Here is a 25,658-nt window from a genome sequence, read left to right on the forward strand (position 1 = left end):
AGTTGCTTTGTTGTTCTGTTCTTTTGTTCTCTCTTTCTTTGTTGCTTTGGTGATGGGCTGGTTGATTGGTCCTTTCTTTTGTTCTTTCATCCTTTCTTTCTTAGTGGGTGGTTGGTTGGTTGGAGGGTGGGGTGGCGGGTACTAGGTTGATTGGTTCTTTCTTTCATTCTTTTGTTCTTTCTGCCTTAGTGGGTGGTTGGTTGGTTGGTTGGTTGGTTGGTTGTGGAGTTGGGTCGATTTCCGGATTTGCTGATACGAGCATAAACCATTTTTATTTTTTGCAAAGCGACTGAACGGGCATTTGTCATCATGAGACTTTCTGGCAAATAACCGTACCGACCCGAATACAGTATGTTTTTTTTTCCCCTGGAAATACGTCTGAAAAAGGAGTGTTGTCTTATATTTGGGGTCTGGATTTTAAAATGTCAATATACGGTAGAATGATAATAAAACGTGTGCATTAGGAAGAGTGTTTCAATCTGTTTCCACACACATACAGTACAGTACCCCACAGCTGTGGAACAACGCCGACTCGTCCGATCCACCACTCGCTCTCCGTTGCTGTGGTGGAGCCCAAATTTTCCCACTCGGCTGATTTAAAAGAAGCAGTTGGGTCTTCTAGCTCCTGCGTGTCAGGCCAATTTGCACTCGCTGTTCTGTGACTGGCTCAGTCAGACGCCAATCTGCTTGAGCCATGCTCAGCGTGTTGCCAACGGCTTGTTTGGTTCCGCAGCTTAAGGTTTCCGGGTGGAACTCGTGCTCGTGGAAGTTGGTTTTGCATTACCCCGTGGCAAAATCCAGGAAACCGGTCCGGACCGCTGTTTGGCTTCATATCCAACCGGTTTGAAAAATTGTACAGTGGCCTAACCACGGTTGGTTGGTTGGTTGGTTTGCTGGTGGGTTGGAGGGTGGGTCGGTGGGTAGGTGGATAAGTTCTTTCTTTCGTTCTTTAGTTATTTGTTTTGTTCTTTGTATTGTTGTTTATTTCTTAGTTGGTGGGTTGGTTGGTTTACTTGATGGTGGGTTGGTTCTTCCTTTCGTTCCTTCCTTCATCCATTCTGTCTCCCTTCCTTGGTCTCCCCCCCTCCAAAAAAAAATAATTTCAATTCCCGCTCCAAGTACTTGCCCCGAAACCCTAATCAGTTCGACCGTGCGCTCGGCCGTCTCAGCCGGGGAGCCCGAGACTTTGTCGTGCGAATAAAATTATGCGGAAATATTTTCCCTCTGAAGTTTGTTTGCGCGGCGTAATTGCAGGGAACCAAAGGTCAGCTCCACAACAATTACTTCATTCCAGAGTAATCAACATCAGGCCAAAATAAATACCTCTCATCCCCTCCCTCTACCGCTCTCTCTCTCTCTCTCCCTCTATTCTCCCTGCCAGATGTAGAAAATGTGTCAGTTTTTTGTTCAGGTAGTATGGGAAGGTTTTAGGGAAGGTTTTTTTTTTTTCTAGGATGGGAGATAATCTAGATAATGGTCAATTTGGCGTAAACGCACCTGCAGCTGGGTTGACTCTTCATTATCTGATGAAAGCGCGATTACGCCGATGGCAGATCAGCTGTCGGTCGCTCACCTCTCACCCGCGCTCGTAATCTCCCGTCCGCGTGCGTGCGCTTTCCCGTGCGGCTGCGTGACTTTTTCCCCTCCTTTCGAGTCGTGCTCATCGGGTTCTCACGCGACCCTGTCTGCCTTTCTTTTGGTTGCCTGCCCGCGCGGGCGGCAGGATCGGGATGAGAGGGAGCCGGTTGTCATGTACCGTCGTACTCATCTCGGTTGTCCTCGCATCGTGATTCGTTCAGTCGTTTTTCAGCCACTAGTACAGCGGAGTGATCTGTGACGGAAGGGTTCCAGCAAGAGTGAAGGGGAAGGTGTACAGGACGGTAGTGAGAGCAGCCATGTTGTACGGTTCAGAGGCGGTGGCACTGACAAAAAGGCAGGTGGCTGAACTGGAGGGGGCAGAGTTGAGGATGTTGAGATTTTCATTGGGAGCGATGAGGATGGACAGGATAAAGAACGAGTACATCAGAGGGACAGCTCAGGTTGGACGGTTTGGTGGAAAAGCGAGAGAGGAAGACGCGCAGAACAGAAGGTATTGGAGGCTGATGATCCGCTGTGGCGACCCCTAACGGGAGCAGCCGAGAGAAGAAGAAGAAGAAGAAGAAGAAGAAGTAGTGCACAGTGAGAGCTCGCCAGCAGCGCCTTGAAAAATGTTTCCAAATTCCACTTCAAATAAATCGTGGGAACTAGCTCTTGTGTCGCAAGATCAAAATTGCAAAAGCTGTAGTAATTAATGTCAGGCATCAGTTCCAGCCAGGATACCACACTGAATGTGAGAACTACAGTACAAGTAGTGATGAAAGGTTCGACTCTTTTTTTTGAGATTGGGTTCTTGAAGAACCCAATCTGTAAAAACACCGGTTGATTTGGTTCAGCTGGTGTGATGCACGGTGCGCGAGGGAGGAGTTCCCGAGCGATGAGCGAGAGTCTATGAGTTGATGAGTCTATGTGTATTTATTTTTGGTGTAAAGTGAACTGGGAAAAGTGTAAATCAGTCAGATTCGATATGAATTATGCCAAATGCCTGACCCCGAATCCGAAATGACTTTAAATTAGCCCTCAGTGATTTTTGTATCACTTTTTGGGGTCGAAGATTCACTCGCTCGCCCACTCATTGGCCGGACTCCCAAGTCCTTTCAAAGGTTTTTTCTAAATATCAGCAGACCATAATAATCAGCACAGATGAATGGGTTTGTGAAGTTTTGTGAGTGTCTGACAGCATATCGACAAAGTGCCGTGGGAATATTTCATTGTAAAAAGTGTGACGCGGCAGAAAGAAGGTTTGGGGAAACACCGGTTTAGTCTGCAGTCTTATGTATTCCATTATGACTCCCAACACACACATTCATCTCTCCCAGTTTTTTTTAGGATAACCACTTTGTGGAAAGTAATAATATGGACAAACCGGGTGTCTAAGAACGTGAGTTATTAAAGATTCTTATCAGAGTAAAATACATTTCCCCCCTTTTTTTTCTGACAGGTTCCATCTATTAGCGTGAGTAATACCCAGTTTAAGGAAAGCTGCATTAAAGGAAGACTGCCACGTCACTCCCACTGACGTGGGCATTTATAATAATCACTCGGGCTTCAGCTGGGATTTATTTTATCTTTCTTTTTTTTTTGTGTGGAAGTATTGTCCTGTGTAATATGCTCGTTTGGTCTGTACTTCACAGTAATGTACAGGGCATTCATCAATGTGTTTTCAAGTATAATTCTATCAGTTCTGGTAAACTAGTTCATTCACCTAAAAAGGCTGTGGTTATATAACTCTGAATAAAAAAATCAGTGCTTGTCATTGGATCATCTTCAAAAATTGCAATTGTCGATTTGTAAAAATCGACACTCAGCGTCTATCTAGATAGGCTTTCTCATCTTGAAATAGGGAAATTAAACATGTACATTTTAAGTTGAGAAAACCAAAGAGAATGTAGTTTTAAAAAATGAAAGACATTTTTTAAGTTGATTGACTCCAATACAATTATTTTGTCAGTGTATATTTCTGATGTCGATGTTACAGTCAATAGACACCATGTTCAATAAATACTTAATGACATTAGTAAGCCGTGACTAAAATCTGGCAAAATGTAGAAACTGCATTTGTCAGAATATTTGGACTAGAAGTAAATTATTATCAACATTTCACATTGAAATGAATGATGATAATTAAAAAAGAATAGAATAAACCTTTTTTTTTTTCATGTCCCTTAATGTCAATGAAAATGGAAAGTTGATAATTGAAGTCCAAAAGAAAAATGTACTATGCATGGAGTGTGTAAATTATGACGTGTCAAATATGGGAATATATATAATATAATATGTATAATTTTTATATAAACATACACACACACACATAGACACACTTTATTCTCCCATGGTAAAGTTTCCAAGAGTCATGTTGGAAACCCTCCGTCAAACCACAGAAATCGAGCCGGTTCAAACGGTTTACAAAATGGCATGGTCCGTTTTTTGACCCAGTCAGCAAAAAGCATTTCGTTTGTTTTTTGTGTTTTTTTTTTTTTTTTTTTTTAAATCAACCCTTTCCCCCCGTTGCAGACAGCACCGATGAGCAGTGCTTCCACTTCTCAGACTGTGCCAGCTGCACGGCCAACACGCGCGGATGCCAGTGGTGCGAGGACAGGAAGTGCATATCGGCCGCCAGCAACTGCACTGTGGTGAGTCCTGCTGGCCGCTAGGGGCAGCGTGCACAAACACGCAACCACAGCAGTTCACTGAAATCACATCATGTACAGAGAGGAGAGGGAATTGCATATTTATTTATATAAATTTGATGTTATATAAGTTTGATTTCATTTATGTATTGTCATTTTTGAATTTCATACATATGTTTTTTATGCTTTGTTTTAGAATTTTACATACTAAGCAAACAAGTGTAAAATAAACAAAACATTTAAATTAACATAATATAATAAATGAGTCAAAATAATAGGCAATAAATATAAACCATAATAAACCATTCTGAAACGATACAGACATGTAATATTATTATTGTTATTATTATTATTATTATTATGATTTACTTTTCTTACATTCCATACAAAACAGAAACAACATATTTAATATAATATATTATGTTACATAAGTTATATTATTTTATAACTAAGAAATACTTTTTATCCGTTTAAATTCAATCGTCGATCACGTAAGTTAGTTCCGATCCGATATATATTTTGTCTTAATTTGCTTCCGATTGCATCTAAAAAAAAAAAAATCACCCTCAAACTTTTCTCCATTTCCCCAAAGAAAGAAATACAGAGCCCGCAACATGACTTGTACATTAATGCTGCACCCTTTTATTGAGGTACTCTTTCAATTCAAATTAACAGTGGAAAGCAACTTTTCGAAACATTCAAATATCACTTCACGTGCAACTTTGCAAACCTCTATTCAGCGCATTAAGAAAACAAACATCTGAAATTCCTCACGACGCCTCCGCCCCTCAAAAGGCTCACGTTGCATATCATGCCTTCCGCTGTTTGTTTGCATTCCGTCTGAAAATGATTCCACACCGAAATTGTTTTGTTGAAAATTGCACTGGTAAATGTGAATTATGCCCAATGCCAAACCCTTATCCTAAATCACTTTAAATGAGTCCTCAGTGATTATAATCGGTTCGTGGGGTCGAACATTCGCTCGCTCACCCACTCATTCGCCGGAACCCCCTCGACCCCTGAGCCGCTGAAAAAAGATTTGTTCACTCTGTACTAACTGTTGCAGGGCGGTGCATCACTAACCATGTGTTTGTGAGGTTTTGCGCCGTTTTCAGCGGTTTGACAGCGTAACACATTCCTAGTTTAAATAAATTCCACCGGGCCCCCGGGGGGGACCGCATCAGATGTGATGCTTGCGAGTTCACGTGCGGAAAACGAGGATGTTTATTAGCCCTGGTGAGGAAAACCTTCTCACTGTGGGATTCCTGGCTCATTATCTCCCTCGTTATCGTCCGTTTCCCCCCGAAAGAGCTCACCCCGCCCCCCGTCCTGGACTTTAATCATTTATTATAATTATTCGATCCATCTCCCCCTTTTCCAGTGACGGAGGGGGTCGATGACCAGCAGAACGTGATCAAAAGCAAAAACCTTCCGCGTCGTCTGCCGTCCGTCCCTCCCCTCGCTCTGTCCTCCACCCTTTCTCCGTCTCTCTGCCTCCTCTTGTGTGCGTCCATCTTTGTTTGTTTTTGGGTTTTTTTTTTCTCCCTGTGTGTAGCTGACTCTGGAGCTGGCCCAGCAGCACGGCGGCGCCCTGTCCAAGCTTCCGCCTCCCTCCATGTTGTCCGAGCACCAGCTGAGCCTGTGGAAGCACGGGGCGCGGCGCAGAGGACATGTGTGTACCCCAACCCCCACCGCCACTTCCTGTTTGTGAACCAATGGGCTCGCGGCTGTCGCTCGGCCTCGACCGTCGAGTTCCAATTTGTTTGAGCTCCGTTTAAGTAACTGTCGTGTCATTTATTGGACCACGTGGCGCCTAAAATGGGATTCGACGGGAAATTGTTACTGTTTGGTAAATATTACCACTAACTCTGAGTTATAAGTTTATTCCTTGATTCTTGCAATAATAATAACAAAGTAATAATAATAAAAATGGCAATATACAATAAAGCAAAAAAAAAATTAAGAATAATAACAAAAAAAATATTAGTTATTTAATTTATTTAAAATTAGGGTTTTTTTGGGGGGAAAAAAAAAATACTGTATGACACGAACCTAAAATAAACACTCAGCTCAGGAGGTAGAGTGGGTCGTCTAGTTATCCAAGGGTTGCTGGTTTGATCCCCAGCTCCTTATGCTAGCGTGCTGAAGTGTCCTTGAGCAAGACACTTACCCCCCTAATGGCTCCTGATGGCTGCGTCCATCGTGGTTGCATAATTGCGAGTCGCTTTGGACAAACACACACACACACACTCACACACACACACACACATCCTAGCTCAGGCTAGTTTCTCGTCAGTGTTCACATTTGAATCCACATTCTGTTGTTATTATTCCAACATCGACGTTGAGGTCTCAGCTTTTCAAGTAGACGATACATGACAGACATATTACAAAAGTCAATATTCAAAATATTTTCGTCTGCGTGTTGGTCTGAATTATTCTGTGTGTATGTGTGTGCGTGTGTGCGCGTGCGTGCAGGCGGTGCAGGACTCCTCCAGGTGTCAGCAGGAGGAGGAGCAGCACTGCTCCAGGTCGGCGAACTGCAGGAGCTGCTCCCTGAACCTCAGTTGCCAGTGGGACCAGCAGCAGCAGGAGTGCCACGCCCTGCCAGGTACAGTACGCACGCACGCACATGCACGCACGCACATGCACGCGCGCGCACACGCACAAACTTTGCCTCGTTGGGATTATGGGGCAAAAAAAAAAATCGAAGCTCTCGGATTATGAAGATATTAAATGATGAGATTAATTGGGAGGTTATGAGGACACCCAATGTGTCCTCATGATCCCAATGCCATACTAATGCTGGTGGGTATTCACGTGTGTTTGGTTGTCCTTTTAAACCACACACAGACATACACACACACACACACACACACACACACACGGAAAACTCACACATCTGGACGGTGTTACCATGATAGTAGAACATCCTCAAATTCCTCTCTCACGGTTAACACCGTTCCAGCCGTTAGAAATGTTGCATTCTCTTCCGCAGTCAACGTTGTGCGTCTCCCATTACAAATGAATGGGTTTTCCCAGCCCCGATACGATGAAATTCACATTGAGGTGGGTTCAGATGCTTCCCCTCTGGGGGCCATTAATTCCATTGGCCTCCTTAATACCAGTCGTTTCCTGTTCTACACTTTGAACCCACATCTGGCGTGCGTAACAACCGTGGACGGATTCACGTCCACGGGCCCTGGACGCGAACTCACCACGGGGCCCATACCTGCCCACGCAACATAGCACGTGGCAACCCACAACCACACAGCATATATTACTTGGAAATTATATTTGTTATTTTGACATTACATTTCTGCCATTTTAGGTCCATGTGGAGTATATTCATCTTTCACAGTCCAACACGCACCTTGATATTAATGAAACCACAGTGAAACACATCCTACCTTACACCGCCGGCTCTCTAACCATATACACACACACACACACACACACACACACACACACACACACACGCACACACACCACGCATATAAACATGCAGGTATAGGTGGTTTATAGGGTCATGTAGAAAAACCTTTAAAACAAAACAGCCTTTTCGGATTACGATTACACTAAAAGTGACCTGACTCTCCCAATGTCCTATTAACGCCGCTGTGCATTCACGGCTGCACACATACCGACTCCCTCTCCGTCCCTAAATGTGTCCATAAAATGTGCTCTCCGCTCCGCTGCAAAGCCAAGTGGGCCAATTAAAATTGTTTAGTCGGCGGTATTATGGCGGCAGGTTCAGCTCCGCTGTGCGCCCTTCCCCGACGCTTCTGAGAACCGACTCCGGTGCTGGTAGTTCTTTCTTTGGGGCAACGGAAGCGCGCGCCGGAATTTAGAGGACCTCCCCTCGCTCCGTGAAGCGCTGCTGGTGTTCTCACAAACCCCACCTCCAGTAGCGAGAGCTTTGGGTGGAGGTTCCTGCTTTAGCTTGCAGCGGTTTGGTGTGGCGCGTTAGCCCCCCTTGTGATCCACGCCCAGGCGTCCCCGCTCCGCTTTTGGCCTCCTCTGTTGTTGCGTCTGTTGTTCACGGTCGGGTTGCGGTGCGGCCGCAGCCGAAGCGGCGGAGCGCTGGCTTTTAACCGCGGGCTTTGATTTGCCCCGGTGGCCGAGCCTGCCGCTAGAATGTCTCGCGCTGCCTTGTGGCTGTAGCGGACGGGAGGACGCTCCCCGCTGATACTGCGTCACATTACATCAATACAGTTCACAATATGGGCGCCGCATGATGCGTTCATAGTAAACGTATAGCTATGCGTTTGACCATATAGGTTCTATATGGTTAATAGCTGCAATCAGCGGTCAGTTATAGCTGAATAATGACCGCCGTTTGTGAATAATGACCGCCACCGCTCCGCCTGGGTTTACGCCCCTCATCTTACGGTGCCGACGTGCTAATGCTGACACTAGCTAGCGGCGACGAGTCGTGACGCTACATAGAAACTACAATTGAAGACTTAAAGAGATCAATGTGGATTATGTCCAATTTCATTTTTTTGGGCAGTGCGAATTGTTGGCTATGTTGTTTTGGACTATGTTCTCAGTGGGAGCTCTTAAACTTGGCATACAAGCAATACAGTTATTATATTTACAATATTTCCACCTCAGTGTATTCTTATATTCCAACCAAGTAGCCATGTGATAAGCGGGATAATGTGCAGCCAGCCGCTCAGGACTCGATCGTCAGGTGTCTTTCATCACTCTGAATGCTGGCTGCACATTATCCCTTACATAGACTATTGCTTGTATTGTTTATACTACGATCCACGTAGAAAAGAATAATACATGCTTTGTATCTGAGAGTATACAACAGAATAGAATAGATTAGGTTACAACGGAATATAGTAAAATGGATACATTGTCAGTTGTGGCAGTTGTTGTGGCTGTTTGCTCCACATGAATATTTATAAAGAGATGAACTGAGGCAATGGAAAGTGGCTTTACCCTGTTGAGTAATTACGCTTAATGGGCCGACATGTTTATCTCCGGCATTACACAAAGGCCGAAACCCAATCCATCTATTTATTTTTCTCTTCCTCTGTCCCTCTCTCTTTCTCTTCTTTCTTGTTTCTTGTCGATCGTCGCTAAACTAGACTTATATGGGCTTTGGTTTAAAAAAAAAAAAAAAAAAGAAAATGGAAAAAGTGTGTTTTGCTTTTAGCAGTGATGAAAGGGCTTGGATGGAAGCCATTATGGGCCTGTGAATGGAATTGGTCCCGGGTTCTAAAATAAACTGCCCCGTTCGTCCTTTTTTTATACGGACCGATTGAATGACTTCTTCATTAGCCTTGACGCGATCTCAATAAGAGGGAGTTCTTTGGGTCTTTATGGATTTGTTCCCTTTGTGTTGTGTCCCTGTTACAATAGGCGTAAAGCCTTTATCCATGACAAATCTAAAATGTTCATCATCCGTCATCATTTTTCAGACATTTCTCACGCCGACATGTTCTTGTTCATGTTCCGTTTCCTGCACGGCGACATCATACGGCGTTGATAGTGGCGTTAAAGGTTCTCAAGATGAAGGAAAACCAGGCAGACAAGGCGCTGGAACCTCGTAGCTTCATTTTCCCGGCCTTGACTTGGGCCTGGTGAAAGTCCAGGAGCCTGGGCCTGAATGTTTCTTTGCGTTGCCCCCCTGTTGCAGGCCAGCTTTGTGGGGAGGACTGGCACCACGTGGGCGAGGCCTGCCTCCGCATCAACTCCAGCAGGGAGAGCTACGACAACGCCCAGCACTACTGCAAGAACCTGGGGGGCAACATCGCCTCGCTGGTCACCGACAAACAGGTGGACTTTGTGCTGGAGGAACTGCACAAGTACCAGCTGCAGGACAAGGTGGGTCAATCCGCCCTCACACTTAAAGGTGTGTCCCCGAATTCGAAGCCACAGGAAATATTGGTTTAAAATAGGGCCGATCCTTAAGGTCGTCCAGGTAGTCCAAGGATTCCATTCAAAGTGTATTTTCAATCATCCGGCTCGACCCTCGTCTTGGGGCGCTTTCTTCTCTTCAAAGTTTGTCTTCTTCTGATCGATTGATTTGGCGGGTTTTCTCGGTCCCTTGAGGTGGTGGAGATTATTCTTTTTTTTTTTTTTTTTTTTTTCAAAAGTTTACTGACCGCAACCATCTACAATTTCGCTTCACCCCTCAATGCGTTCTTGCCAAGAAAGGTGGATCCCGCCACCAACAATCCAAACAGCATGTAGAGCATTACGCAAGTACATTATACAAAAGAACCTTATAAAGAGCCCGCTAAATAAATATGGGATTAATTATGATTTTATAGGAAAATAATCTCAAACTTTGGCAAATCTGCCATTATTTGCACAAAATGTATTCTATCTCTTGATTATCAACTAAATATTAATAATATAAAGTAAAATAATAATATTAATAAAATATAACTGAATATAATTAACTTAATTTTGTTAAATTCACGAGAGCTTGAACGCAACTATAACTTGTAATATATAAGTTAGAATTTTACAGAAGTGCTGGAAGCACTCAACGTTGGGCCGATATCAATTATCGATTTATTACGGTTATTACACTTATTTCCGTATTGTTATCAAAATCGCTGAGTTAGTGAAGTGTTTTCTCTAATACCTTCAGCGTGAGTATATATACATATGTGTGTGTGTATATATATATATATATATACATACTGTATATACAGTATTATACTGTATATATATATATATATATATATATATATATATATATATATATATATATATATATACTGTATATACAGTATTATACTGTATAGAGCATATGCTCACCATACATATGCCATACATATGCATATATGGCCCAATGGGAAAGTTGAGTTGACTTGGAGAGTATTGGTTTCAACAGAATTACACAGAATTGAGCACAGTCATTACATCAGACCAGAGCCAATCCATCCACTAACACACACAAATCCCACACAAGACAGATGGGCTTTTACAAATGATACGTCTGCACTGAGCCATAAGAATGTGTGGTGTGCGTTTCAAGCACCTGTTCCGCACACTGTGTGTGTGTGTGTGTGTGTGTGTGTGTGTGTGTGTGTGTGTGTGTGTGTGTGTGTGTGTGTGTGTGTGTGTGTGTGTGTGTGTGTGTGTGTGTGTGTGTGTGTGTGTCTGTTTTGTTTATTAAGAACCAATTCCACCGTCATCAATTAAGCACGATCTGACATATTTTACTTGTAATGTTTATATGGATATGACACTTTAAGATCCTAGGCCATGTGACCTGCCGGGACGCCAGACACTCACACACACACACACACACACACGCACACACACACACACACACACACACACACACACACACACACACACACGTACACGTACACAGACTTCAATGAATAAGCAGTGTCAGGAGAAAACCAAGACTCCAGTTTTGACTGCCTCTTAATTGAACTAATATGGCAATCTCTCTCTCTCTCTCTCTCTCTCTCTCTCTCTCTCTCTCTCTCTCTCTCTCTCTCTCTCTCGCTCTCTCTCTCTCTCTCTCTCAATCAGGTCTGTTGCTGAAGATAAACAGTTTTTCTCATAACGCTCACACACCTCTCATGCTTTTATGTGGTGCCGACTCTGAAGCTTTTCGCTGTTGTCATTAGATCCCGAGGAGCCTGCCATGTGTTCCCCCAAATCCAACAATCAGCACAATTTCACTTTCGTCTCCCGAAATTCAATTATTTCTTTCCTCCACCCAGATAGTAGGAAGGACTTTACAACGGAGATGTTGAGTAAAAAAAAAAAAAAAAAATGCCTTTAGGTAGGCACACACACACACACACACACACACACACACACACACACACACACATCCTCCCTCTTTAATGCGCTCAATCTCACACAATCCTCACGACTTCCAGTCTTTTTTTTTCGTGAGTTAAACTTTATCAGGTTTTATGTGCCACCTCAACCAAACAGTTTTTTTAATAGCAGTGCCGCAAACTCCCCATCCTCCTCAAAGTCTTTTCATGAGTTTGCTTTGGTCTGGATTCAAAGGTGCCTCCTTTTTTGAATTACTTGTGCTAATCTGCTAAACATTTTCATTTGGGACTAGTTTCCTCTCATTTGGAGGAGCTGAGAAGACTGTATTATTGTATACGTATTTCTATACATACAGCACATATTTATACCTATACTGTGGCAAGTTATTACAAAATGCAGGTGTCGTAATAACACTATGATGCCATGGTAGACGCTGAAAACATAGTAATAACAGAGTAATAAATAATCCATTGTTACATGGCCATAGCTGGGTGGCGTGTTGCTTTTTGTGCCCATGGTCACGTCCCTAAACCACCATCTCTCCGTCTCTCTACCCCCATATTTCTGTTCCTGAAGGCGCTGTCGCCCTGGGTGGGTCTGAGGAAGATCAACGTGTCGTACTGGGGCTGGGAGGACAGCTCTCCCTTCACCAACACCAGCCTGCGATGGCTGCCCGGCGAGCCCAGCGACTCGGGTTTCTGCGCCTACCTGGAGCGGGCGCACGCCGCCGGCCTGGAGGCCAACCCCTGCACCGCCACCACCGACGGACTCATCTGTGAGAAACCCGCCGGTGAGGAGGATAAGTAACACATTTTACACCGTCTTATCAGTGACATCTTTTTGATTGTTGGCAATATGCTGCCATCCCATGTTACACACATTGTTGCTTTCCATCAAATACTGTTTGTTTGGGATTTTGGTTCGCACTATGGTCAAAAACTGTCTTTAAGGTTTGCCCTATGCACTTATTTGCAGTTCTGCCTTCCTGGCTCAATTCACTTGTCTTTCACTTCCTGCAAACTATCTCAATATACTGGTCCCCAATCAGAACTTCCGTTAGAAAGAATTGGTGCCGATCAACAAATCCTGGAAGATTTCAATTTCCCGATTTTCCCCAATTTGATTCCGGTCAAATTTCATCTGTTGATTGAGCTTAAAAACAACTGATAAGCAGTCTTTATAGAGAATGACCTCATCAAGGCATGTAGATGTATAATATTCTTTATTGAATATTCAAAACAAAATAAGTCCCGTCAGTAAAAGCCGTTTTATAAATAAATCAATATTACGAATATTACTACTTGAAATCAAATAATTTCCGAACAATAGGTAAGAAGTGCAGCCGCTTTAAATAACGTTTCACTCAAATAACATTTTGATCAAATCAAAAACTAAATAAATATGGCAAGTAGGTCTAAATAAATAATAAAGTTTGTGGTGTTGTCCGTCTTCGTCGGGACGTCACGTCGACATATTTTACACAAAGAATATTTATCGTCTACTTCGGGTCGGAATTAAATATATAAAACCCCCGCCAAACTATTGATGTACAGTATGTGTTCCAACGATTCATCACTTTTCTGTTTCCCTCAGAGTTCTAGACGCTGTGGCTCAGTCTCCGCTCCGTGTGTGCTTATTTCTATATCGACAACCATGATTGGCTGAAGGGGAAAGGTCAGCTTTCGATCATCCAAACTGATTGGCTTTCCGTTGCAACTTGCCGAGCGCGGAAATGAACAGATCTGCCGGCTTTTTTTTGTCTAAATGATCCACCCAGCACTAATTCAAATTGTGCTTGGAGGGAATTATTTTCAACGGACATTATAACCGGAGAGATTTAAATACGTCGGACATCAAAAGATTTACCCGGTCAAAAACCGACAATTAGCGGATAACGGAACCAATACTGTTCCTTTCCTCCGCCATCACTGTTGTCCAAGCCCTAAACCTCTCCTCTCCCCTCCCCCTTCCCCACAGTGAGTCCTCAGAGCCAGAGCACCCGGTCGTGCCGGACCCCCTGCGCCCTGCGGCTCACCTGTGCAAACTGCACCAGCCAGGCCATGGAGTGCATGTGGTGCAGCAGCACCCAGCGCTGTGTGGACTCCTCGGCCTACGTGGTCTCCTTCCCGTACGGACAGTGTCTGGAGTGGCAGACCCAGGACTGTACCGGTGAGAGAGAGAGAGAGAGGGAGAGAGGGAGAGAGAGAGAGAGAGAGAGAGAGAGATATGTTGTTGGAGATTATATACGCATTCCACAAATAGTGAAGAAGCCTTTGTATCCTGTCCTTCCACTGTGGACCTGGAAATCTCCTTTGTTTGTCTTCCTTTCTTCTTGAAAGGTATTCATTCTCTGTTTTCAGCCGCCGTGAAGCCTTTTTGTTTTTAAAGTTCTTCTTGCTCTCATTCTGAGCCCTGACATTGTTTGCATTCTGAGTATTTCCATCCCGTGTTGCATACAGAGTAATTATGGAATTGCAGCCATGGCTATTTGAGGCTCTCAAACCCACTCAACCTCAATGTTGATTTAAACGTCAAATACAACTGTACAAACAGTGTCGTTCATGCGACAAGTAAACACTGCACAGACTGTAGGACACAAAGTTCGATTCTGAGAGGAATTGCATCCAATTATTTTGAGGTTAAAAATGGGCTTTTTTCGTATTTTCCACATCCACACTTTTTACGGCGCTTTTCTCGACCCGCTGTTGTTTCCATCCTTGTTTCAAACGTTGATTTGTTTGCAAAACGCCCCTGTTTCATCGCTTTGTCATGACCTGGGTCACAGATAGGAGACACAGCACCAAGTTTGAGGTCAAAACAAATGATCCTTTATTCAACCAAATTCAACCAAATCAGACTAATTAAAGGGTTGACTTAATATTTTAAGCTTGGGGTGTGGATGTCAGTTGTGTCAATAGTGTAAGATGTGTATGAGGTGTCAAAAAGAAGCTAAAGCAACATAGCCAAACCGGAAGGGGTGCCTGTATATAACCTGGGAACACACCGGGCCCTCAGGTGCTCCAGGTTGGGCGAATGACCCCCCTGCAGAGCAAACAGAGAGACAGATGAATCACACAGCAAACCCAAGATGACAGCAGGAGTCATCGGCCCCCTAAACCACAGCTCGACTTGCAGAGGAAAGTCACAGGGTTGTGCTCTGTGTATACCACGGTGGGGCCCCCTCCAGAACCCGACATACACCTCAAAGTGCCGGAGGGCCCAGGCAGCCGATGCTTCCTCCTCAAAGTTGGAATAGCGGTGGCAGACCAGTCTATCCACCCGCTCCCTTTCCTGCAGCAACACCGCACCAGCCCCCCACGTGACTGGCATCAACCTCCAGTTTGAATGGCTAGTCCAAGTGTGGCGCAGCCAGGACGGGAGCGGCACACCAAAAGGGGTCTTTGCGTTATCAAACACCACCTGACACTGTGTGGACCACACAGACCTAGCCTTCGCCCTTCAACAACTCCGTCAGGGGTGCAACCCGGTCGCAAATGTTTTTGCAACAGGCCCGGTAGCGACCTTCCAAACCTAAGAAACGCATCAATTCCTTTTTGGTAGCGGGCGCGGGATACTGCACGCCAACCTGAAGCTAAGAGAGTCGTGGAGAAAGTGCGCACTTGTTTCGTTGTTTCGAGACCGAAAAGAAAAGAAAAGACACCCATCGCGGGCAGCCGGTTGCACAGAGGAACGGGACACGAGCAGGGATGGCTATCGTTACGATTTTAACGGTGCCACTACTCTTACCGATACTGCTTATCGATCCGGTACTTTGACGGTACGTTATCGGTTGTTTTTTTTCTTTATTAAGAGAAATACTAAAACAAATTAAGAGCAGAATTTACACTTGGAATTTATTTTATTTTCTTATTTGATGTCTCTTCTGATAATAGGAAAAATGCTTCTCAGACTAATATCTTAATCTTATTGCAAGTTAGAAACGGGTGAAATAACCTAAATAAATAGAGAATCAGTCTTTCTTTCTCTAACATCGGAGCTTATCGATACTACGGTCTTTTATAATTTAGCCCCGGGGCCGGTACCCAACATTAACTATGCGCTTGTCTGTTGCACAACGATAAAACCGCTGCTTAATTAGAGGAGTGTCTCCGACATCAATATCATGCTCAATGAGGTTTGTGCGTGATGGCGTGTCACTAAACAGGACCAGAAATTTTTTTTTTATCAATCTTATGAGCTCAGCCCCCTGTGACGCAGTAAATGGACGGACAAACTGTCCAGATTGCCCAAAGAATGTCTTAGTCGACCGCATATGACAGAATCATCTGGTGCTTTAACATCCCTGTCGCCGTCCAAACCTGTTTCAAGGACTTCAGGATCTGAAAACACAAAATCAGCCCTCGATGTGGGACTAACATTCATTTTCTGAGTCATGGGGTGTCTTGTATCCATCGCTGGTTTCACAAGCATAGTAGGGCTTAGGCAGGTTGACATGACACAGTTGAGGTGATTTTCTCCGGTTTGGAGTAGCAGTCTAATAGTTGTGTTTGCAAAGCTGGTTCTCAACAGTGTACTGGCCTTTGAACGTCGCCTGGAATGGCGAAACCACAAGTGCCAAGAGCAACATTTGACACCTGGGCTAAATAAGCGGTGTTCAGTTCGCCGGTCATACCGTTTTTTCATATTAGCCTGTGCACCTTCCAAATATTCTAACAAAACAACATCCTGGAAGAGCCCCCATTTTAAACCTAAAGGTGTGGATGTCAGTAGTGTAAGGTGTGGATGAGTGTAGAAAAGAAACTAATGCAACATAACCAAACCAGAATGGACGCCTGTAGGGAGGACCAGAGAGAGTGGTTGTGCTGCAGCCGATACCTACACCGATCAGCCACAACATTAAAACCCCTGACAGGCGAAGTGAATAACATTGCTCACCTCATTACAATGGCACCTGTCAAAGGGTGGGATATATTAGGCAGCAAGTGAACAGTCAGTTCTTAAAGTTGATGTGTTGGAAGCAGGACAAATGAGCAAGTTATATGATCTGAGCAACTTTGACAAGGACCAAATTGTGATGTCGAGACGACGGGTTCAGAGCATCTCCAAAACAGCAGGTCTTGTGGGGTGTTCCCAGTATGCAGTGGTTAGTATCTTCCAAAAGTGGCCCAAGGAAGGACAACCGGTGAACCGGCAACATGGGCACCCATGGGCTCATTGGGCCCTGCGCTTGGGGAGCGAAGTCTAGTCCGTCCGGTCCGATCCCACAGAAGAGCTACTGTGGCACAAATTGCTGAGAAAAAAAGTTAATGCTGGTTATGATGAGGCTGCGTAGCCGCAAGGCGGTCAGAGTGCCCATGCTGACCCCTGTCCACCGCCGAAAACGCCTACAATGGGCACGTGAACGTCAGAACTGGACCATGGAGCAATGGAAGAAGGTGGCCCGGTCTGACGAATCACCTTTTCTTCTACATCACGTGGATGACCGGGGTTAGGGTACGATCCGATGGAGCGTCCGTGGGATGTGCTGGAACAACAAGCCCGATCCGTGGGGGCCCCGCCCCGCAACTTCCAGGACTTAAAGGATCTGCTGCTAACGTCTTGGTGCAGATACCGCAGGACACCTTCAGAGGTGTCAGAGCTGTTTTGGCGGCACAAGGGGGACCTACACAATAATATTAGTGGTGATTTTGATGTTGTGGCTGATGGGGGAATATAACCTGGGAACACACCGGGCCCTCAGGTGTTCCAGGTTGGGCTAATGACCCACCAGCAGCGCAAACAGTGAGACAGATGAATCACACAGCAAACCCAAGATGACAGCAGGGGTCATCACGGCTTCCCGACTCCCAGATTATACAGTATATACAAATTGTGATACTATGCACAGTATAAGTTAATTTGGAAGGCAATATCTGGAGCTAAGTGGCAGCATGGTTGCTAGTATGGCTGTGGGTATAAAATATAAATACAGATGGATATACTGTAGGGAATGAATACATATGTATTCAATAATAAAATAACATGACACAGATAACAATGAATGAGTTATTATAAACTGTACAATATCAATTATTACTATGTTATTCCAGCGTAGCAAGCGTGCAAATATTATGAAGACAATATTTCTTTATCTAAGGAAGGTAAATCGTCTGAAGTATAATAGGAAGCTCAAAAAAATCTGTAAATCTAAGGCATTTTTGCACTTTTTTTCTTGTTTTCTCATAGCTGCAAAGTTTTTGTGATTGTTATTCCAGCTCCACTCATCTCTCCGTCCTGCCCTGGCCCTTTCCTAGATGGTCTTTTACCATTTTTTCTTCCTATCCTATTTAATTTTTATTTGTTTTCCCCGGCTCATACCTCAGGCACGTACTTAACAGTGAATGCCGCACCGTGTTTCTCTCCATTTGGGCTATTTCCATCTCTGATTTAGGAAGCCTCTGTTCTGGAAAGAGTATGTAGGAGCCGTGATATGACAGGATGAATGTGGCGTCTCACTGCTACGCCATTCAGACACGTCGCTCCTCGTGCTCCGACTTTCTGTTGCTCACTGTTTATTGTTGCCTCCGCCGGTTTATACATAAATCATAAAGCGTTCGGGAAACAGAAAGACTGGCACATGAGCCGGTCCGCGAGCTGCAGCCCATCCCCGTATTCGCTCAAGCACTTTCAAGCATTTCCAAAAGGTATTTTCAGGTTAGTTTTGTACATCTTTATACCTCTTGGGACTTTTTCTCCTTTTTTAATTTGAATAATTGACAAGATCTGACCTTGCAATGGTTTTGTTTTGTTTGGGTGGATTACAACCAAGGGAAAGGGAGGTTACTACTTTTGTAAAGGATGTAATCTATACCATTTTGACTGATTACACTCTTGGAATTGTAATGGGAAATATTTTCTTTGTGATTGCTGCATGTAAGCTTTTTTTGAGCTATATGCTTTATGTATGACGGCCAAGGTGCTGAGGAGAGGGGGACGGAAGAGAGGAGAGGTGCAGAGAAGGGGGATGGAAAGGAGGAGTGCAAGGAAGAACAAGTGGGATTGGTGGTGAAAGTAACGAGGAAATCATTAAAATTTTAAAACTCCGACGGGATATTGGATTATTGTGTTTTGTAAAGCAATGTTCATAAGTATTATTAATATTATTATTTATTGTAATTATTATTATTAGTAGTAGTATTACGACTACTATTATTATTTGTTGATATATTTATAAATGAATAGAAACGAAGAAAGGAGGGATGGTTGGAGTGTCAGGGAAGAAATATAGGGAAGGAAAAGAGAGGAGCGGATCATTATATAGACGGAGAATTAATTAATCAGCACTGCAGGATGTCAATAAGTGAACACTTTTATACTGTACTTACACACACACACACACACACACATTTGAATCCGACCTGGCTGGCAGCGATGGAGTGAAGAGCAGATAGTGACACAGGTTGAGGTGGTGGAAAAAATGCTTATTCTTATCTGGAGTCTTGGAGGGAGAAGCAGAGGAGAGAATTAAAAAAAAAAAAAAAAAAAAAGAAAGCAAGAAAACAGGGAAGAAGGAAAAGAAACGTTATTTCAGCTGCTGGCGGTGTCGTCGTTCCTTTGCTCCCGGAGCCTCCTCGTTCCTCTGTCGACTCAAATGCGTCGTGAGGGGATGATGAGGAGGATGATGAGCGAGGGAAGTTTCACTTTGTCGGGGTAAATCTTTCTATTTCATTTGTCCGATTCTGTGTTGTTCAACTTCTGTGCTGCAGTGAAAATGGTTCAAATTCCACTTGAAATTCATAAATTAGTGGAAACTTGCTCTTGCGTTTCAAGATCAAAATTGCAAGTCTGCACATATTCACCAGTTCCAGACAGAATAGCAGCTCTGTGTTCATCAGTGCAAGCTCGCGCTTCAGCTGAAAGTGAGAGCTATTCGTAGCTATGGAAGGTTCGTCTCTTTACCGAGATTGGGTTCTCGACGAGCCACTCGAGTGGAAAGAGTCGTCTTGTTTTCCTGACCCCCTGGTTCTGTCTGGTTCGGTCGGTGTTACCCGCGGTGAGCGAGGGAGCGACGACGAGCGCAAGTCGGTCCAGCTCCGAGTCGTGAATGGGAATTCTCGCAGGAAAGATTTAATTGCGTCACAATGATTTATTTTGGTGGAGTGCAAAGTGTAAATTAGTGTGCGAGTCTCGTCTCAGTTACTGTGAGTACACTGTGATAATGAGCACTGTTCTACATGTTTCTAGGCGACATTTTTAGTGTTTAATAGGAGAGCGGTGAAGTGCAGTTAGATTATGTCATTGTAAGGAGCGCAACGTGTCAGAAAACAACATTGGGAAACATTGATCTCATCAACCACTGATATAATAATACAAAATAAATCTAATATATATGAATTAAATATCATAGAAGTTTAATAGGAGATCGAACAATTTGGCAATAAACAAAAAAGATAAACTAAAAAATGAACAATAAACCAACAACTAATAAGTTAACAATACACCTCTGTATCCAATGCAATCATATGGAAAATGCTTCAGGGCGGACCAGTCGTTTTTATTTTTATAAGCAGTGAACGTCACACTGTTAAAAAAGAACAGCGTCCTTCTTTATTTGCAGCTATAGATGATTTTTGAATGTCAGAGCCACTTTGTGATTGGAAACACGCTGACATCCCGTGGGAGGGAAAAGTCTATTTCTTCAGAAATGAACAGACGCAAGGGGGTGGCCAGCGCTGGGTCCTCCTAACACATTTACCATCAAGTTTGACAGCAACGATTACGGTGTTTGGTTTCACGGTATTTAATGTATATAAAAATATATTTGTATAATGCAGAAAATCCCCCAAAAAATCGTTCCCACATTGCCTTCACGTTTAAGCTTTTTGTGTCTTTTGCTTTGTGTTGATAAAGTGCATTTGAGTGGAAAAACCTGTTGCTTTACAGCCAAAAAATATGACTTAGTCTGCTGACAAATGCTAATAATATTAATATAAATAATACTGTGATACTATCATATATTTTGTTATAAATAATTTATTAATTATGATTAGTAAATTATATATATATATAAATGATTTATTAATTTATATTTATTATATATATAATATATATATATAAATGATAATAAAATAATACTTATTATTTATTTATTATATATTATATTTTACTATTCTACTACGATTATAATCCTGAATTTTTATTTGTGTTAATTTAATTATTACATCACTATTATTATTAGAAATATATTATAACTACATTATTACGTCTAGCACTATATTACTATATTATACTATATATATGTACTATATTATTACTATATTGCTATCTATTATTACTATACTATTACTATATTACTGTTATAATCCAGATTTTTTTTCCCCAGGGAATTATTAGTGTTATCTTATTCAAATTAAATGACTAGCAGATGGGACTGTATCAACTATCTTTTTTTTATATTTGTGTCTTTCTTCCTTCTTCCCTCTCTCCCTCCTCCCTCCCTCCCTCCAGCCCAGAACTGCTCTGGTTTCAGGACGTGCTCTGAGTGTCTGGGCCAGGCCGAGTGCGGATGGTGTGGGGACCCCAGCGACACGGGTCGGGGGGTCTGCATGGAGGGCTCATACCGGGGGCCCCTCAGAACCACCAGAGACCTCAGGACCCGGGGAGACCTCAGGACCCGGGACCGGGACCTGGTGCTGGACCCGGGTCTGTGCTCGGCCGATAAAGGATTCAACTGGGCTTTCATCCAATGTCCCGGTGAGACGATAATAATAATAATAATAATAATAATAATAATAATAAATATAGCTGCAGGTAGCAATACACAGGGTCCAGTTTAGTTGTATTGGGTGCGTTTTACAGTTTCCCGGGTTCTCTGAGATGCAGCACGATTTTCTGAGTTTACGTTGAATGCCGCATGGGTCTGTCGTCTTCTGGTTGCTCATCTCGCGGAGCACCCACCATGCGGTCCACACAGCACAACCCTGCTGTCTTTAAAACAACCGTCCATGTTGGCCTGTAAACCAGAACTTGCCATTGTTATAACTCACCGTGTTGTCTGTGGAAATAGAGCTGCACTCTCAGTGATGGGTGGCCGTTGGGTGCCATGTTGGGCACAACATTTATTTGTTGAGTTTTTTCCTTCCATAACATTTTCAGTAAGTTACGTTTCCATTAAATATGAGAAACGGCTTCTATTTTTCTGATGCCTCGCTGGATCTTGAACGCATCGCTCTTTCGCACATTTCGGTGGTTTGGATTGGACATGGTGACCAGTTTTTGTGCACTATCTTTTATTGTATTTTTAATCAGTCCGGCAAAGTAATGTCGACGACAGATTAAAAATATTAACCGTACAGATCTACTGACATCTACCAGGTAAGAAGCTCTACACACCTAAAACAATAGTTGGGTAACGTCGAACCACTACAGAGTGACCAAGTCTATGCCGCACACTGGACACGGTCCAACTGGATATTCTCAATCGGAATCTGTACATTTATAGTAGATTGAATGGTGAGGTCATAAAGCTTCTTCCTGTAAATCTCATCGCGTTCATTTTGTTTACGAATAGCGACGTGTCACTTAACTAAGATAGCTGAAAATTTGGGGTCAAAGTTGTTTGGTTTTTCATTAATATCTGCTCCCTATGGAGCTTCTGCCGAAGTATGTCTGTCAGATAGTTGTAGCCGGGTTGGACATATTTCGACGTTAAAATGCACTGGCCTGTGACCGTTTGTGACGTGTCGGGCTATTATGACATAGTCACGGAATTGCTACCGTTCGGTGCCGTATGGGGCAATGTTGACGGAGCGATGGAGTGACGTACTCTAATGCCGCGGTGACGACTTTCTGCGGATTATTTATAGTTTCCCGTCTGTAGGTTTACTGATGTGTCACGATTCCATGAAACGCATCATGGAGGGGCATCACAATATAGACAAGTAATCTATTAACCTGAATTTTCCAATTGTAGATTATGAACAGAATTAATACAATGAATTACTTATTACAACTGACATTTACTATTACTAACTTACTTAACTTACTATTACCACTATTATATTTATAAAATAAAATGTATTTATCATTGTTTTGTAAAGTAATTCCCAAGATGTTTTTTAGTTATTGTTCCAGACGCTGGAAAATTGACGAAAGTCGGCGTTGGCATATTTGAGAATACATAACAAGTAGTTTGAGGATGTAGAAATAAACAATGAATGGAATCATCCTCTTTTAAAAAAATTGAAGATCCAAAAACCACAAACAACAATAATGAATCGATGTGCATTGATAATATTGAAAATGCAGATTTAAGTTCAGAAGATGAAAATATTGATGAAGCATGAACTGATAAACAACAACATGGAGTTTTTATGGACACATGTTTCCAACCAGTTGATATTGTACAGGAAGTATAAGAGCAGCACCTTGATGACATCAGACAGCAGAAGGGAACAGCCCTGCGCCGTTACTGGAGATGAAACCAATGAAGCAAAGTGTTTCCCACTTCTCCTCACAGACAACAATGGGAACGTTTCATACGTGTTGTCAGTCCAAGTTTGATTCACGTCGATATACATTTGTATCAGGAAATATTGATAACAACTTTACAAACTCACTGAAAATTGAATAACATTGGCGCTACATTGAGAACACAGTCACGTTGTGACATCATGAACTATAAACCGACGGTCCATCTCTGATTGGTCTTGAAAATCCAAAAATTCTAACTTGTGCTACATTGCACAGAATCCAGAGAACTGTAGTCTAGCGCGACTAAACTGGATCCCCTGTATTGCTGCCCGCAGCTGTATTTACTATTTGTATTTCTATTTCTATTATTATTTAGTTTTTATTGTTTTTTGTGTTGTTTTATTTTGCATTCATTGTTCTACTGACACGAAAGTTTACAGCACAAAATAGTCAATACATTTTTGTAAATAGATTGCATGTGCATTCCAGTAAGCATGGTCACACACACACACACACACACACACACACACACACACACACACACACACACACACACACACACACTGACCTGCCCTCCTGTGTGTGTACGTGTGTTCCCAGCATGCCAGTGTAACGGCCACAGCAGGTGTGTGAACAGCAGTGTGTGTGAGCAGTGTGGGAACCTCACCGCAGGCACCCACTGCCAGAGCTGCATGCCAGGTTACTATGGCGACCCCACCAACGGAGGGAAGTGTAACGGTGAGTACATGCAGGGTTCGAGTCTCGGGTTCAGAAGTTGTTTCCAGTAAAAAAATAAAATTAAAATAAAATCATTCAGATCAAACTTTTTTTGGCTCATGGTTCGGTCCAACCCAGGTCTTTCCTCATCCTCCAAAAACACTGGCCATCGGTTACACACACACACACACACACACAGACACACACACACACACACACACACACATACACACACACACACTTCCATAATTCATATTCTCACCAAAGTCCTGCATTTATTTTGTCTCTCGCTTTATTTTCTTTACACTGATTTATAAAATTTTTATTTTTCAACCTGTGCTGTCAGCATGCTGGGCATATAACAGGGAGTATTTGTGCTATTGCATCGAGGACAGAGTTAGTCTGCAAGTGGAGTTCGAGTTTTCAACCTGCAAAGCAGCTCTTTATTAATTCTTTCATCATCAAGAACTGCTGCAATAACTCTGTCCTGTGGACGACCTGGAGGATGACAAGAGCACAGTTTGTTGTACAGAACCACCACCAACCCCCCTCCTTGATGAACTATTTTACCATGTTTGGGTCTGTAAACAACTGATCACGACTCCAAAAGGGGGAGATTCACCACGGGTGAGACAAATAAACACAGAACCAAAAGACATAAACATCGATGACAACATGTATTGAAAAACAGTTAATCAGGTCCAGGAAAACTGGAACTACAACGGGTCACGTGGCCTCTTCCTCTTCCTTTCCCTTCATAGTTGTGGCAGTAAATGAGGGAGAAAAAGGAGAGGAATGCAACCAGGAGTGTGCTGGGGTGCGTTCAAAGCAGGTGTGGTGTGTGTGATGGGACCGCCTGTGTGTGTGTGTGTGTGTGTGTGTGTGTGTGTGTGTGTGTGTGTGTGTGTGTGTGTGTGTGTGTGTGTGTGTGTGTGTGTGTGTGTGTGTGTGTGTGTGTGTGTATGTGTGTATAAGGTGTCCACTGGTGAGTGTACAGGACTTTGGTTGGTTGGCCAATTGCTTCTGCTGTATAAGATCGCTGTTATGTCGTGGCGCCTCAAAGCAGTGGAAAGGACCCCGAAGCCCCCCCCGGAGCTCCACAGCCGCATAGACACCCCACGGCTGCAGGGAGGTCCTGAGCACTCTGCCCTGTAGCCACAGAAGCCCCGCAGGCCCCCATAGAAGCCAGAGGGCTGCGGAGCAACCCCCAGAGTGTGCTCAGCGCTGGGCACCCAGATGTTAGCCCCCCACCCTGCCGAGGCCAGCAGGCCGGCAGATATATGGGCCCTCCACCACCCGGGGCATTCGGCGCAGAGCAGCCCCGCAGCGGGAGCAAAGGCCGACAGCCGACCCCTGCACCTCAACTCACACCCACAACAGCAAGCAGCCCCCCAGGGGCCGGGAAGGCCGCCAGCAGCGCTCTCCGCGGCCCTGCCAGGTCGCAGCGCACCTTAAGCCACCAGACGCAAGCTGCCAGGACTCCACCCCGGTAAACCCCAGTGCTCAATGTGTGCTGTTGGCAGTTGCAGT

General features: G+C 43.7%; 1 protein-coding gene across 1 annotated transcript in view; it reads left to right on the top strand.

Moving 5' to 3' along the window:
• The window catches only part of LOC307242450 (attractin-like protein 1), a 258,960-nt gene that overhangs the window by 64,329 nt on the left and 168,973 nt on the right, over positions 1–25,658 (top strand). Inside the window, exons 13-20 of the mRNA XM_080016946.1 lie at positions 4,111–4,229; positions 5,782–5,898; positions 6,705–6,837; positions 9,880–10,067; positions 12,576–12,789; positions 13,977–14,168; positions 21,447–21,692; positions 24,012–24,149. Of these exons, the coding sequence (XP_079873072.1) occupies positions 4,111–4,229; positions 5,782–5,898; positions 6,705–6,837; positions 9,880–10,067; positions 12,576–12,789; positions 13,977–14,168; positions 21,447–21,692; positions 24,012–24,149 (1,347 nt within the window). The remainder of the gene's footprint in view (positions 1–4,110; positions 4,230–5,781; positions 5,899–6,704; positions 6,838–9,879; positions 10,068–12,575; positions 12,790–13,976; positions 14,169–21,446; positions 21,693–24,011; positions 24,150–25,658) is intronic.

Source organism: Zeus faber (genome assembly GCF_960531495.2).
Source record: "Zeus faber genome assembly, chromosome: 16".
Classification (NCBI taxonomy): domain Eukaryota; kingdom Metazoa; phylum Chordata; class Actinopteri; order Zeiformes; family Zeidae; genus Zeus; species Zeus faber.